Source organism: Taudactylus pleione, unplaced genomic scaffold (assembly GCF_031769625.1).
Source record: "Taudactylus pleione unplaced genomic scaffold, aTauple2 ptg000273l, whole genome shotgun sequence".
Taxonomy (NCBI): Eukaryota; Metazoa; Chordata; class Amphibia; order Anura; family Myobatrachidae; genus Taudactylus; species Taudactylus pleione.
Window position 1 is genome coordinate 2,436,784 of NW_028284675.1, and position 16,027 is coordinate 2,452,810.

Below are 16,027 nucleotides of genomic sequence, written 5' to 3' on the forward strand. Positions count from 1 at the left end.
CCTGCCACAATTACCAATTGATGATCTTGCCTTTCTTCTTTTTAGTGCTCTTACACAGATTAAGAGCTACTAAGAACTTTTCCCACACAGATTCAGCTGAAAACAAATTTCATAAAAATGACCAATGGATGTGGCAAAATAATATTTGTTCAGGTACGTTTTGAAACAACTACTGTACTGTACGTGTTTGTTATCAACTTAAGATTTTAATATTTTTTAAAGTCAGGAAACTAGAAACTGATATTTGGTAGAGATGTGAAAGCAGTTTGTAAGGTTCTTTTTATTTATTAAAACATCTTTTTATTTAACACATTTGTGTTTAAACCTTATCATGTTTATGCTTGTTAATTGTTTTCTAAGATAGTATAATTCTGATTGCAATGTAATCACTTAGAATCCAGTGTTACAATATAGATAAGACTCTTATTTTGTCTGGCACTTGGCAGACAGGTTTATTACATACTTTAGTACACAATAGGTGAACTGGAAAGCATTTCTGACTACAGGGCCCTCACAGCATGATAAATCCTGACCATAGACTGGTAACCCTTATAACTCTTACTTACATCATGACAAATCATTACACTCACCTCCTGTTCCTACACACGTAGGACAGCATTCCCCAGGAGCCACAGTCTCCACTTCTCCTGCTTTGCAGATTAGCCTGGGGCAGGTCTTTGAGGCACATGTTACCTTTCCATGCACACATGTGCATAAAATGCATTTGGAGTGTGTCCACTGTGTACCGTGCTGTAATAAAAAAAAAAAACATTTACAAATTTGTAACATGCAATCACCATCGCCATCCATATTTGTCCTAACAAGTATCACTCTCACTTGTCTTATTTATATAATTTTTAAAATAATCAAAGTACAATTATATATAAAACATCAGAGCACATGACAAAATAATAAATAATTATAAAAGGTGGAGCATGAAAACAACAGAGTACAACAGAACAGAAGCATAGGAAACTAATTTCATCTAAACGTAACATTACATACATATAGCCACAATGCTAATGAATGGAGTACTCAGCTCAGAAAGGTGTCAATACAAAAGCAGCTAGATAGTGCTGCTGGTGCCATCATCATCAACACTATCTTTACGCCTGCTGTAAAGTACCCACAAACAGATACGCCTCCTAAGAAGCACATCTGGCGATACAGGCAAATCTAAATAGGCCATTCAGAGATGTCCGTCGCTGCTGCAATCCCATATGCAGCGGACTTGTAAAAATATGCTAATGCTGTCTTGTGCACAGAGACGCCCACCTCTGGCATCTCACATCCGCCGCTTACGTACAAAAGTGAAAACACTGGTTGCACATGGAACCTCTGAGCAATCCTATGCTGTCCCAGAATGAGCGCCTCAGCGAAGCCTTTCCAGCTACGTACGAATTCGCAGAGGCTTACTAGAGCACACCAAGAAAACAGACCTAACAAGCTTACATTTTTCTAACCTTCCCCCATTATCTCCCCCAATTGCTGACTACCTGTTACTCACTTTGTGAATAAATTCTCTCTACGACCACTGTCGCTAACCAATCGCTGCTAACCAATCAGCTTTGACGCAAGCGCAGTAGCAAAAAATTGTTCCTTTTTGTCCATCTCTGAATCAAGCCCTATGTTTCTCCATACAGTTCGAGGTCTATTTCATCTACACACAAAGAAGAAGCCGCCCAATGGCTACAAGTGACAAGTATACACACATTAAGTAGTTAGTATGGGACTGTTCTAAAAAGATTATTTCAGAGATTGCAAACACATTTGATATTTTGGCATTATGTCATTTTTCTTATATATGAATCTTCAAATCTTTACTATATTGTTGATGACAATTTAGGCCCTCATTCAGAGCCGCTCGTTAGCGGCAGTACGCTCGTTCCGAGCGATGTTTGCACATCTGCGCATGCGTACGGTTTTTAGTACGCATGCGCGAACCAGTCAGTGCGGCCGAAAATCGTTTGTACGCTATATTGCGAGTGCCTGCTATTTTGAGTGACAGAATGATGCGTATGTGGGTGGTAAGAGGGGAAGGTGCTTGAAAATGGGGAGTGGAGATCCGAACGCAGGCGTGCTTAAAGGTCAAAACGGGCGTTTTATGGGTGTGTATATTTAAAACAGCAGCGTCATTGTCCACGTCACTGGGTTATTTTATAGCCAGAACTGCTCGCAAATTTGTGGTAGCAAACACCAACCACAAGAATAGCGAGCAGTTCATACGCTGGTCGATGTACTCGATTAATCTAATAAATAGCGGACATGACGTATGGTGCGAGCGGCCAGGGGGCGTTTTTAACAAATAAACGAGCGTATGTTTTGCTCGTTCGTTCAGACTTAGAGGTGTGAACAGACTGCAATGTGCGTACGGATCATTTGAATAGCCACCCCTTGTTTTTAAACGAACGACCGCAAATAGCGAACGGCTCTGAATGAGGGCCTTAGTTCATAAACCCTTTGACTGAGTAAGGATATCAGGGTTTCTCAATGTGAGAACTTTTACCGTATGAACAATTAGAATGGTGATGCCAATGAGGTCTTTCAGCACCAGGTCTTCCCCCCATTGTTATAGCAGACTTCAGATTTATTTCTACTTGAGTTCTAGCACATCATAGAAATCATAGAAACTGTCAAATCTTCTGGCATTAGGGGGTAAATTTACTAAAGTGAGAGTTTTTAGAAGTGAGTTTTAAAAGTGATGTTGCCCATAGCAACCAATCAGATTCTACTTAACATTTAACTAGCACCTTCTAGAAGATAATAGCTAGAATCTGGTTGGTTGCTATGGGCAACATCTCTTCTAAAACTCACTACTAAAAACTCTCACTTTAGTAAATTTACCCCTAGGATGAGTCTGTCCAATAGTTCTATAACAAATGTGGGGTCAATACAAATTTGCATGCTAAAACTGATCACTTTAAACTAACAAGATGAATAACTGTAAAACAAATGTTGTTAAAAGCCTGTTTTCCAATTAGCATCCTAGTCTGGAGATACCGGATCTGATTTTGAGTTACAGTAGGTGTAAATTCAGTTAGAATTATCAAGGACCTAGCATAGACTGGTAACTAAATTCCAGTAATTCCAAGCTTCCTCCTCAATTTCATAAAACAATGCCCCCACCCTCTCCGTACAAGCTCACACCAGTGTCTGCTTCTTCTATCTCCTCCAGCAAAGCCTGATGTGATTTATCCATCTTATTTGACAAATTGTTCATGCAGGGCTAAGCACTGAGCTAATGGAAAATGAAGCTGAAACCATGTGGCTTTGGCTGTATTAACAAATTGAGATGTAGCAAAACCACCTTCATCCTTTTCATTGTTCATCGTATTTTTCCATCATTGAGGGCAGCACTGCTATCATTTCTGCTTTAGATTTTCCAGTGAAACCTACGGTTCTAATCTATATAGACTATTTTCGAGGTTACCTAAAAATTCGAACACATTTCAGTTTGAATTCACACTTTTCATACTCAAGATTACAATACTTGTAGGTTCCAGTGCAAAAGGCAAAAGTGCCCAGCAAGTAAAGAGTTAAAAAGGCAATCAGCAGCATTGGGTAGTACTACTTGGTGGTAATTAACAGCGGCCTTTACTTTCCAGCACAAATTGTGTTATGCCTCTATCACGAGAGAGAAGGTTACGTTTTCAGTCACCTTAGCCTTTCATTAAATTGGATACACTTTTCCTGACAGGAGGATTAATGGTCCTTACGCTAGGCCTTTCTAAAGCTGCAGCAGAGAGAGACCTTAGCAGCATGAGGATAGCAGTCACAGCAGTGATTAGTGCTGTCTTCATGACCTGTGCACCAACTTCACCGGCACTGTGCCAAGTTCCCAGCCTCACAGCTTCTGGGGCAAAATGTTCATCTGAAGGTAGGTCATGTGGAAAAATAACCCCAACCTGCACTGACCCAGTATCTGTTTGTTATAAACAATGATGCCTCACTAGGCTCCCAAATACTTCATAACCAGGGCTGGCATTAATACCAAAATAACATAATGTGGAGGGAAAATGACATCACCTATGTTATTCCAATGGCCAAGGGGTGGGGAACGTATGGCCCTCCAGCTGCTGTAGAACTACACATCCCAGCATGCCCTACCACAGTTTTTATATGCCCTAACAGCAAAACTGTGGCAGGGCATGCTGGGATGTGTAGTTCCGCAGCAGCTGGAGGGTCACAGGTTACCCACCACTGGTTTAGACTATGGGCTATACTTACAAAGCTAGAACCAAAGTAGTTTGACAGATTTTTCAATTGAGCAAGTGACTTGCAGACTGTGGTAGGTAACTATAAGGGTGTTCCCCAACACCCCAAAACATGAGAATACGTGAAAATTAAGAAACCCTCTCACTGGCTCTATCACAAACAAAACTGTACAAATAGGTATTGTCCTTATAAAGTCCACCAATGTCCATCAAGTCTTCTAAAGATCCATTCATGGGACATCTGCCATCACACTGGTATTTCATTTTCCCTCATGGGCAGTACCTATTTGTACAGTTTTTTGTGATAACGCCAGTGAGAGGGTTTCTTATTTTTCACGTATTCTCATATATTTACAAAGCGGAGGCTTTTGAAAGCGACACTTCTCGGCAAGTTGGAGATAAAAATTTAAAGCGGCGCTCACGCACGGCAAACCTTAAAGATTAGCTATTTTCTGGGGATAGTTTTAAGGATAGCCAAAACAAGCTTTTCAGTATCTGTTTACAGTCAGAGCACTATGCAAGAGTGACAGATATAACAAGATATGTATACAGATGTTTCCATGTACATTTTACTTCCTTGCACGTTAAACAGCCCTTCTAGTAGCACCATGCCGTGGCGTGACTGTAACACTGACCGTCATTTTGTGCGACTTTTTACCTTCAAATGTGTCTTATTCTCAAAGTGATGTGAATAGAACGCACAAGCAGCTTCTGCTGATTAAAGTGATATGCGGCATGTCTATGTTCTGTGTGCACTACATTAGTGTCACAGCTGCTGACACTGTAAATGTAGCATTTTGCATGCAGCTATATCCGCAGTCACACACAGATCATAGGCATGCCACAGATCACTTTAATCAACAGAAGATGCTTGTGCATCCTATATGCATCACTTTGAGAATAAGATACATTTAAAGGTAAAAAGACGCATAAAAAGACGCTCAGTGCTACCAAGTCGCACTGCACTCACGCGTTATATTTATTGCCACTTGTAGCACACAGCGGTAAGGTGTATGTGGACACATCTGTCTATCGAAAACATAGCTATACTGTTCTAATGCTAGTGTGTTGACTTCATAAAAACCTGGTTGATTGGAGGGGAGAAAGTGGTATAACTGAATGGCTCCTCAGGACAGGAAGCAGGATGCTATAGTACATTCTCTCTCTCCTCTCTCTCTATCTGTTTGCTGCATAATAACAATATGTTGTCTAGTTACTTTCTATGTACTTTATTATGGAGTGATATGTTTGAAATTAGAATGTATTTTGTTGTTTGAATGTACTGATTGCTCATCATATATTTGCATGTTTGATTGTTACTTTAGTCACTTTAAGTGATATGTTGTTCAGTCTTTTTAACGATGGTTGAATTTACACAAATTGTAAATGCTTGAAAAAGTTCCATAAAGGAATGAAACTGCCTATTATGTAATTGAGCAATTAAGTGTGCAATTCAGTTATTCCTCTCTTGGTTTACTATATAGCAGATTCTGCTAATTATTTTATTCTTTATTTTCTTCAAATAGTGTTCGAGACTGATAAATGTGAATAATTAAATCACTTGCTTCTTCATCTGTGATTTCTCATAAGCCAAATAGGATCAAAGGGATTCTAGCAGTTATCTGACAAAAGTAGGGTGTTAAAAGACCTCAGGAACCATTTAGATCTGGGACTTGTAAAAAGTGACTATGTCAAGGTGGGGGTGTGCATGGTATGATTGGTCGACAGTCATCATGTTGACTTTCATCAGGTGATGTCGAACAGTCGACATGCAGCATGTCACCATGCTCATCATGTTGGCAGTGAACATGTCGACAATCATCATGTTTACACAGATGATATGTCGACATGATGAACTGTCAACAAACCGTCCCAGGTGGTCTAGAGTTTTTTTTTATCTTCTCCCAGCAGCTCCAGCATCTTCTTCAGGGTCCCAGTTGCCACATGAGAAGTAGTTCCGGCTGCAACGTCTCAGCAGTGGCGTTCCAGTGAGTATGCTAACCCCTAACCATCAGTTTCCTCTGAGTGTTTACATGGTGCCTGTCATCATGCTGAGCCATGTCGACATTCTGATGTCAACATTATGAATGACCCCTGTCATACTCCCTGCCAGACTGAAGAGTTTTGACTATAAAAATTATTAGAATAATACAAAGATGCTATTTATAAAATTAAATATCTTCTTTGTATTATTCTGATCGTTTTTTATAGCAAAAACTCACCATAATTGCAGCACTCCCTGGAAATACAGGGAGAGCTCAGACACTGCTTGGAGCTGGGGGCTGGGCCACGAAGCAGCCAATAAAACACAGAGAAAAAGAGCTAATGGAGGCATGCCTCACTGTGATGGGGGTGTGCCTTGAGCTCTGTTGGACACCTCTGACGATCAAGTGGCCAGTCCAGGAAATACTCAAGTGTCGGAGATCAGCAGCAGCACTGAGGGGGGGCCGAAATTGGCATATGCAGGCAGAGGAAATACACAAAAGAGAAAAAGGTGAGAAGGGTCCGCTGCTAGGGGGATATCTGTGTGTGTGTGTGGGAAATATTTTGTGCAAGGAAGGATCTGTGCTATGGAGAATCAATCTGTGTGTGGGAGGGATCTATGTGAGGGGGGAGATCTGTGCAAGTGAGGCAGGTTCATATATGTATGTGTAAATCTGGCAATGATACTAGGCAGTGCATCCCCATCCATTGACCTCACCGCACGTCCCTGCTGTTGACCATCTTACTGGGTACTGGTGGGGGTGTGGAAACATTTCTTTGGGTCACATCCCCGAGGCATGCCTAAGGCTTCTGTCATGCCTTCAGCATAGGGTTTGTTATGTTGCACTAATTCACATTAGCAGCCCCACCTAGTGGTCAGAACAGTAGCAATTTAAATCTGATCTATTTTGTTCTTAACATTCCATAGCAGTCTAGCAATGCATTCTGGGCTAAAGGAGCTGTAAGCAGCCATTTTCCTTTTCACATGGTCCCAGACAGTCATCATTACATATGCTCAACCTGGTACAGCATCCGATGGTGAGTTCTAAGCTTCAACTGTGCCATAGATCTGCTAGCCAGTTATGTTATGCATGTTAGCTGTACTATGTGACATTGCAGCATGTACTTTGCATACTGTATGTTTCATGTTGTTTGCATATCCCATGTTATGTATATGTTTGCCTTGCATTCCCATGTACATATAGTAATTGTTTTTTATTGTTTGTTTACAGTTTTACCACATTACTCATCATCACATCACACATGCGCACACACGTGCACACTTGTTTATACACATCGATCTGTGTACATCCACACAAGTTCCTCTATCGAATAATAAACTCAGTTCTTCAGATCACATCTGACTGGATTATTGGAAGATAGAGTATTGATTATGCTGGCTGCTCCAAATTTGTCAGACACAGTGCAGGGCAGTACAGCTTCTGATAAAACCCCACTCATCTCACCTTCCTTAAAATCAGCCCCCCTGCATTACTGCACACATCAGTGGCAGGTGCACACAGCAGGTTAGAAGAATATACAGGCTAAAAGCCCCATTGGTCACTCTGGACAAAAGTCCTCGCTGTCACTAAAGTGGGACAGTCCCCTAGAGTCGAGCAGTCCCATCTAAATTGAAGCAGCTGAGAGGCATGCTGAAAGTAAAATTAAAGCATTACCAGAAACCTTCAAAATATAAAAGTTGTAGAACAGAATTTTATCCCAGCTAAATATATATGACAATACAACAAACATCTTTTTAGGTCTGTAATAATGGACAGTTTTGCATTGGCCTGCGGTCCAATAACAGGTGCTGCGTCCACTGAAGGGTGAATATAGCCTGGACGACTTAAACATAAAAGTCCAAGTATGGCTAAACAGTGCATTTTAAGGTATACAGAAGCCATGTTGCAGAGGGGTGAAAATGCTAAGTTTTACATTGTGCATGCAGAGAAAATACAGTAATGCATGCAACACACAAATATTGGGTAGCTTTAATGTTACACTGCAATCCAGAGCTGAGCTAGGATGCATCAATCTGCAGCACAATGTGTTTCCAAGTTACAAAATTTCACATCTAGCCTGAATGTACTCATACATCTAATAGGTCCCTATTTATTTATTTGTTATTTATTTATTTTGTATTTATTTCAAAGGGAGTAAAAACAAAGCAGCATTTATGGTTAGTATGGCGCCTGAAAAAAATAAAAATGCAGTGCTGATGATGGGTTCGTCATAGTTCAAGCTGGTATTATAGCAGACATATAAAAACAAATACAAAATTTGTCTTGAAAAAATTGATAATCGAAAACACTGGCTTGGTATTATTAGCATAGCAAAAATATATAAGATATGAAATATCTCCTGTTTTGTCAGAGTAAGGGGCTATTAGCATGGATACAAGATACTTACATACTGGATTACCTTACATTTAAGTGTAGTGATTCTGTAAGGGCTACCAAACCTCAGTTAAATCAGTAAATGAATAACAATATATAACCAGACATGTTGACATAAGCAAAAAAGGGATGAAATTAATTGAAATAATGTAGAGAGGAAATAGTAGAGCAAGTTCCCTCTAGGTGCAGGGTGCTGACCAGTGAGGATGGAATATTTACATTTTGAAGGAAAACATTTTATATGTGAAGTATCCCTACAGCTACTGTAGCTGTAGCAATACATCACCTCTTATATTTTGCCCTTTAAAATGTAAATATGTCCTCCTCATTGGTCAGCACCCTGCACCTAGAGGAAACACTAATGAGCAATTGAACGATAATGATGTCGTTATCGTTGAATCGCTCGTTTATATCTGCAGGTGGATACGCGGCTTAACAATGCATAGTGTTTATAAACCATTAAGCTATCAAAGCTTTCTAAATCCCAAAAACATGTAATATCCTTTACAACAGATCCCACCAAGCAGAACATTTACTAATATTATTTGTAAAGGATAACTATTGCAAACTATGTATCTATTCATTAACCATTATTTATATAGTGAATACATAATATGCTACTCTTTACAGACAATGGGCCTGATTCAGAGTTGGGAATAGAGTGAGATATCTCTCTCAACTGTGAACCTGAACAAACCATATTGCAATGCAAGGGGTGTAAATACATACATTGTTTTACATGTGGGGTAAATACTGGCTGATTTTGCATGTAGCCCACAAATACTGCACAGCTTTAGTATTACTCTACAATTTACATGTCAGTTTGGAAACACTCCTCCCAAATCTAAATCTCTCTGCACATTTTACACCTGCAGTGTAGCATGGTTTCACCAAGATGGTCAGTTGAGAGAGATCTCACTCTCTCTATTCCCAAGTTTGAATCAGGCCCAATGTTTACTCATTCATATCGGACACTGCCCTAGTGTAGTGTACAATCTATATTTACTACCACACTAACACACTAGGGTCTGCGATTACGCTTGCACAGAGGATCCACTCTCAAAGTGAGAGTTACAGATAGTCAGTGTTTGAGGGAGGTAACGGGGGTGGTTAAAAACCGCAGGCATGTCTGACCATTTAGTTGCCGTTTTCTGGGTGTACATAAAATATCCACTGCGTCTTTGCTCGCAGCAGGAGAGTCCTCTGCATGCCTGGAGACCTGTAGTGTCTACTGGATGTTAGACTTACTCAGAAGGCTGATGCCGCCTGATCTGCGTTCGATGTGTCCGGTTTTGTGCGTGAGCGGTGGATTTGAGATGCTTTCAATGGGTGTCTCTAAGCACTGGAAGGCAAGTGATTAATTAGCATATTTTTGCAGCTGCGCACTGTGTGAAATCGCAGCTGCGATTGCATTAGCATACATCTCTGAATGAGGCTCAAGGTACAATCGTTAATACAGTGTATGGTAATTTTCACTTAATTTTAAACAGATTCAATTTTTTTTTAAATTGTGTAATTATTTTTAAAGATATTACACTCACAACAAGTAAAAATAACAAAACAAACAAGAAGAAACATGTCAGACGTGGAAAATTACATGAAACAAAGAATGTAAATGCAGCTGTCGGGATGCCTCCTGTAAGAATACAGTCAGCGGCATCCAGATGGTTGGTATCCCGACAGGGGTCAGATAAGTATACTTACCCTCCCCCTTCCCCCCTAACCCTCCCTTTTTGTAGCCTAACCCTAACCCTCCCCACCCCCCACCATAACCCTCCCCGTTAGTGCCTGAACCTAACCCTCCCCCTTCGTGCCTAAACCTAACCCTGCCCCCTTAGTGCCTAACCCTAAACCCCTCCAGTGGTGCCTAACTCTAACCTCCCCCCCAAAAAAACCTAACCCTAACCCTGCTACGCTTCCTAAACTTAACCCTTACCCCCCCCAGCACACTGCTAATGCTAAGGGCGCCCCAGACTTACCTCGTTCGGGCTGGCGTCCTTTGGCGTTCTGGCATCAGGATTAAGATAGGCGTCAGTATTTCGACGCCTATCTTAAGTCCCTTGTTGGGATTCCCCTGTTGGTCTCATAACTACATCCCGCTCAATATATACAAGGAAGCTACAGACATATAAATAAGCAGAAATATAAGAATAAATAAAACAACTCAGAGGACCAGCATGTTGTATCATAAGAAGAATAGCAAAACGAGAACCTGAGGGCACCATTCAGGCCCTAATGGCATAAAGCCCAAACATAAGTGGGGCTTAAGTGATAACCAACAGAAGATTGAATGACACAAATGTACACCACGTCTGCTACAGAGCTATTCTATAACATAGAAATACTGGAACAGAATAAATTAAAATAACAAAACTCCAAAAAACAAAACTGCCATTATTGTTGGAAATGTATGTGTACATGTGTGGTGGCATGGCAGACCTATGTACATACCAGCGGAATCCCTTATCACTACAGATAGCCCAGTTGCTTAACCAGCAGTATGGTTTATTGGAAGATATGTGATGTTCAGCCGTACTCACTGTGATACACTGGATATAATGAAGCGAAAGCTTGAATGGAGCAGGGTGTGAAACAGCTCACCAGTCGGTGACTGTATACAGCGTGCAGGATGCTGGAACAGTTAATATTGCAGGATAATATGCCGGGTCTCTCAGAGCTACAGTAAGTGGAAGATGTCCGTCTCCCACTGTGTCACTCTCTTACAGTAAACACAAGATGGCCCTGCACATGCAGTAACTTTGGCTGCCATATTGGAACAGGGAATGAATCCTCCATGGAGCAATAGTGCACTCCCTTATCAACAATTGTTTATAAGCAAGGCAAAGGCACCAAAAAACTAGACATTTGCTCCCAAAATTTTCCCTCCCTGTATACATAACAGCCAAACTAGATATACCTGTAACCCTAAATAGACCTCCAACCCAACTATGAGATTTAACATATGTCAGGTAAAGAGAATTTATCCATTTTCCTTTAAATATTAGAGTTGGAACGCTCATTTGCTGTGTAATTTTAAATTCTTATTTCTATAGAAATAGTGTTTGAAACGTCCTTTTAAATTCTGATGTAAGTAATATTGCAACCAGGATCCTATCTTTAAGATTTCTGGGTCCTCCATGTTTGAGTGGGTTTGATCCAAGTACTCCTATTTCCTTCCACACTCCTAAGACATACTGGTTGGTTACTTAGAAACTGTAAAAAATGGACCCTAAATAAATGATTACATAGAACATTAACTGAGCACACCCAAGATTGCTGTCTCGCCCTCTACTGGGAGAAGACATAATTTATAGTAAAATAATTTTTTCTTATTATTATTAATAATCATAATAATAATATGGTGTGCATAAATAAATATAAAATGTGCACTTGTGGTAGAGAATATAGATTATAGGCTCCACTGGGGCAGGCACTGAGGTGAACAACTAAATAATTGCTATAAAAGAGCTGCATAATATGTAGGAGCTATATAGATTTAAAAGAAATAAAACCACTATTAATACATTTCTGTTGAAAGGGTTTTTGGTAAGATGATGGAGAATGTGATTTATGAGAAATACATGACAAAAGACATGTTCTTTTATTTATTAATATTATTAAAAAAAAAATCCAAACTACCTATTTTGTGTTTAAAAACCTAATGAAAGTAAACTAATAATGAAAAAAAATCTTCATGGTGTTTCTTTTACTATAAGATTATTTGAATGCTTAACTGCTAATTTGAGATAATATGGATGGTATAATTATAAAACCTTAATTGTAAGGGATAATGTTGTGATATGCCAGGAAACTCACATCCACTTGAAGGCCTTCAGGCAACTGTAAGATGAGAATAGAACCATTTGCATAACCTTATAGTATTAAGTTTAGAAAGAAAAAACTTAAATTGTTAAATAGCTTTAGAATTACAATGAAAACCTTTCAGAGAAATAAAAAAGATGAGACTTATGCAGCAGATAAGAGTTCAAAGTCTAGTATTTGAAAGACAATAGATATGTTTATGGCATTTTCAGCAAGATGGGACTGCTCTGACCTTACATGACATGCCCTATACCTCATTTCTCCATGGGGATATTGGCAATGAGATGCAGTGCATGAATGGTTAGAATTAATATGGTTCCATCAACCAGTCACCATTTTGTTGGTGCAGCTACCACTATCAGAGACTTGAAGCGGATCACAATTAACTCACTCATCTATTTAATGATATACTATGTCCATCTCATAAAAAACAAAGCAATGCTGTACTTCGCAACATCAAGCAACTATCAAACATTCCCACATAGGCAGTGCTGGATATCCCACTAGCCATGTGAGGCATGTGCTTAGGGGTGCAACTGACTGGGGGCGGCACAGCAGTCCCCTTGCATCAGAACTTTAAAGTGCCCCAATTGAGCCACGGCTATTTGGATACAGAACAAAGACTACATCCCCCATGGTGCATCAGGGGGAGTCTCAGGAGTGGGTGTATGTGCAGTCCAGAAGCCTGGAAGATTAGGATCATATCAAGGGGAACCCACAAAAGGGCAAAAAAACAAGTAGCTGGAGGTGGAGGCGCCTCACCAGAAGCCCTCGGGGAGGGGGGTGTCGAATAGCTCCCAATAATATTGTGCCTAGGGGCGGCCTGACCCCTATATCCGCCCCTGCACATAGATGGTAAAAAAAAAGTATAGACATATTTATAAGATGCTAGTTCATTTTTCCTATAATATGCTTTTTTTAACAACATAAAATAACTAAATTAAATGGTTGAAACATTATCAGAGCTAGAAAGTAAAAATTAGAGATTGACATAGAGTTATAATATCAAGTAAGCGATCACCCAGAATATAATTTTATATATATGAAAACAATATAGTATAAAAATAACTCATTATTTTGCCTTTACTACTATAAATGTGGTTTTATACATAGTAGCAATTTGCTCCTGCTGCCAACTCCGTCTTTGTTTCTTCCTACAATTTGTAGGAGAAATATAGCAATTATTTAAATTTGATATGAAAACGAGTTAGAAAAAAGCAAATAAAAGAAACCACAATTATCACAGTAAGTGATATAAATAATCCATTAGTTTTCAGTCTTTTATAATGGCTACTTGCAACTTGAAGAGACAATATCACATATTGTTTGAATAACTTATTTAAAATAATTATATAGTTTTGCATTGTCACAGTGGTAAAAGTATTATAGCTTTATACAGTCAACATTAAAACATTTTTTATGTCAATAACTTAATATACAACCAATTCACAATTGCAACTCTAAGAACTATAAATGATGGCGTCTCATGTGTTTTAATGACAGACCTTACCAGGCATCTTATGAAAAGTGATGAGAAGTGAAATATCTGGCAGTGTAAATAATGCACAGCTTGGTCTCTGTTGGAAGAAGCGGTGGCCTCTAATAGGAAATTACTTTATGTTTGGATATTTTTCTTATTGCTCAAAAGAATCACTCAAGAGCTAAATGCACTTCCCAGGTTCCCAGTTTTTCACCCATGTGTAGATCTCCTGATAAATCAAAGAATCACTGAATAGTCCAAAACATTTTCTAATTGTATTGTTTATCACAACCCTAATAGATCAAGAGAAAACTGTACCTACTATGCAACCTGATTCCCATCCCAGCTATAGATCTCCAAAGAATCAACCAAAAACCAAATGCAGTCACCAGGCTTCTTATTTACAACTACAGGCATATATCGCAGCACAGCAGGTGTAATGGTTAGCATCAGAGCCGTAACTAGACTTTTTGGTGCCCTGTGCCAGAAAGAGCATTGGCGCCCCCCTCATTTTTCAAAGGGACATATAGCACCCAACAAAGGGGAATGGCCTCATGGGGAAGGGCCAGGAAAGAGATAGGGGAGGCCAGGAAATGCTGGGGATGGAATAAGAGGAAACTACAAGTGAGAATGATAATAAACAGAAAATTGACAGGCCCAAACAGCGCCCCCTGACCTGTGGTGCCCTGTGCTATGGCACCGGCCGCACTACCCTAGCTACGGCCCTGGTTAGCATTACTGTCTCACAGCACTGAGGTCCTGGGTTCAATTCCCACTATGGCCCTAACTGTGAGGAGTTTGCGTGGGTTTCCTCCGGGTACTCCAGTTTCCTCCCACACTCCAAAAATGTACTGGTAGGTTAATTGGCTTCCAACAAAATTAACCCTAGTGTGTATGTGTATGAGCATGTGTTAGAGAATATAGAGTGTAAGCTTCACTGGGGCAAGGACTGATGTGAATGGCCAAATATTCTATGCAAAGTGCTGCGAAATATGGTGGCGCTATATAAACAACTGGTAATAAATAAATATCTCCTTATTACTCAAGTGAATGAGCCAAGAGCTATATGCATTTCCAATGCTACCTGTTTTCGATCCCAACTGCAGATATCCTAATTATTCATGGATGTAATGTAGTACGATATGTTGACATGTTCAATATGTCAACATTCACAATGTTGATACTGATATTTTCAGCAAGTCGGCATTGTGTATTACAACAGTCAGCATGTCCACAGTACTATTTTAGCCAAAAATTCTAACCCTAACCCTATTTGTAGCCTAACCCTAACTAGGGATGGCCATCGACCATCGATGACTTGAAATCATTGATGGTTTATATGCCAGTGTTGAATGCTTTTACCATCGATGGCAGAAAGACAATGGTTTTTAGCCATCAATGGACAGGTGTGAGACGATTTTTTTTTCCCGTGGACAGGGCATAGCTAAGACAACCGCTAAGCCACGCCCCCAATTTTGATTGGCCTGCTTTTCCCCCAGCAGCAATGGCCATCGAGGAGGGCAAACAATCGATGGTTAACCATAGATGGATTTTGTGCCATCAATGATAATCACCGATGGATCCACCATTGATGGATACCCCTCCGATGGCCATTCCTAACCCAAATTGCATGTCTTGACATTCACAATGTCAACATTTTGAACATGCTGACATGATGTCAACATCAACACTGTGGATGTCGACATGTTAGCTTTCAACATTCAAAACATATGGTAATAGGAATTCAGAGATATTAGTTGCATGCATTTGCAAATACATGGGAAGCTGCTAGGCCGCGTCACGGCTTCTCTGTCACTAGCAGTCCCTAACACTAAGCGGTTCACGTGCGAGGGGCAGGGCACCCCAAAAAATGTCCAGCCCAGGACCCCCCAGGGCATAACACGAAAAAAGGAAGAAGGGTGACAGTGAAGTGTAAAGTATAGATGTGTAAGACTAATTAATTTGTGTTTGTTTTTATGAGATGCATGAATGAGCCAGTATTAGGAGGGCATGCTGGTTCTAGTAGTGCTAGTTGGAGTTCCCAGGGGTGACTCCCAGGTAAGCTGGCTCTTAATTTGGATGCATTTATGTACGTGCCTTTATCAAGAGGCCTTACATTTGTCAAAATATAT

The 16,027-nt window shown here is 40.0% G+C and overlaps 1 protein-coding gene across 2 annotated transcripts in view; it reads right to left on the minus strand.

Annotated features, from left to right (window-relative positions):
- The window catches only part of FRAS1 (Fraser extracellular matrix complex subunit 1), a 539,698-nt gene that overhangs the window by 306,799 nt on the left and 216,872 nt on the right, over window positions 1-16,027 (minus strand). For both annotated transcript variants that reach the window (XM_088481448.1, XM_088481449.1), the window contains exon 5: window positions 591-750. In XM_088481448.1, the coding sequence (XP_088337574.1) occupies window positions 591-750 (160 nt within the window). The remainder of the gene's footprint in view (window positions 1-590; window positions 751-16,027) is intronic.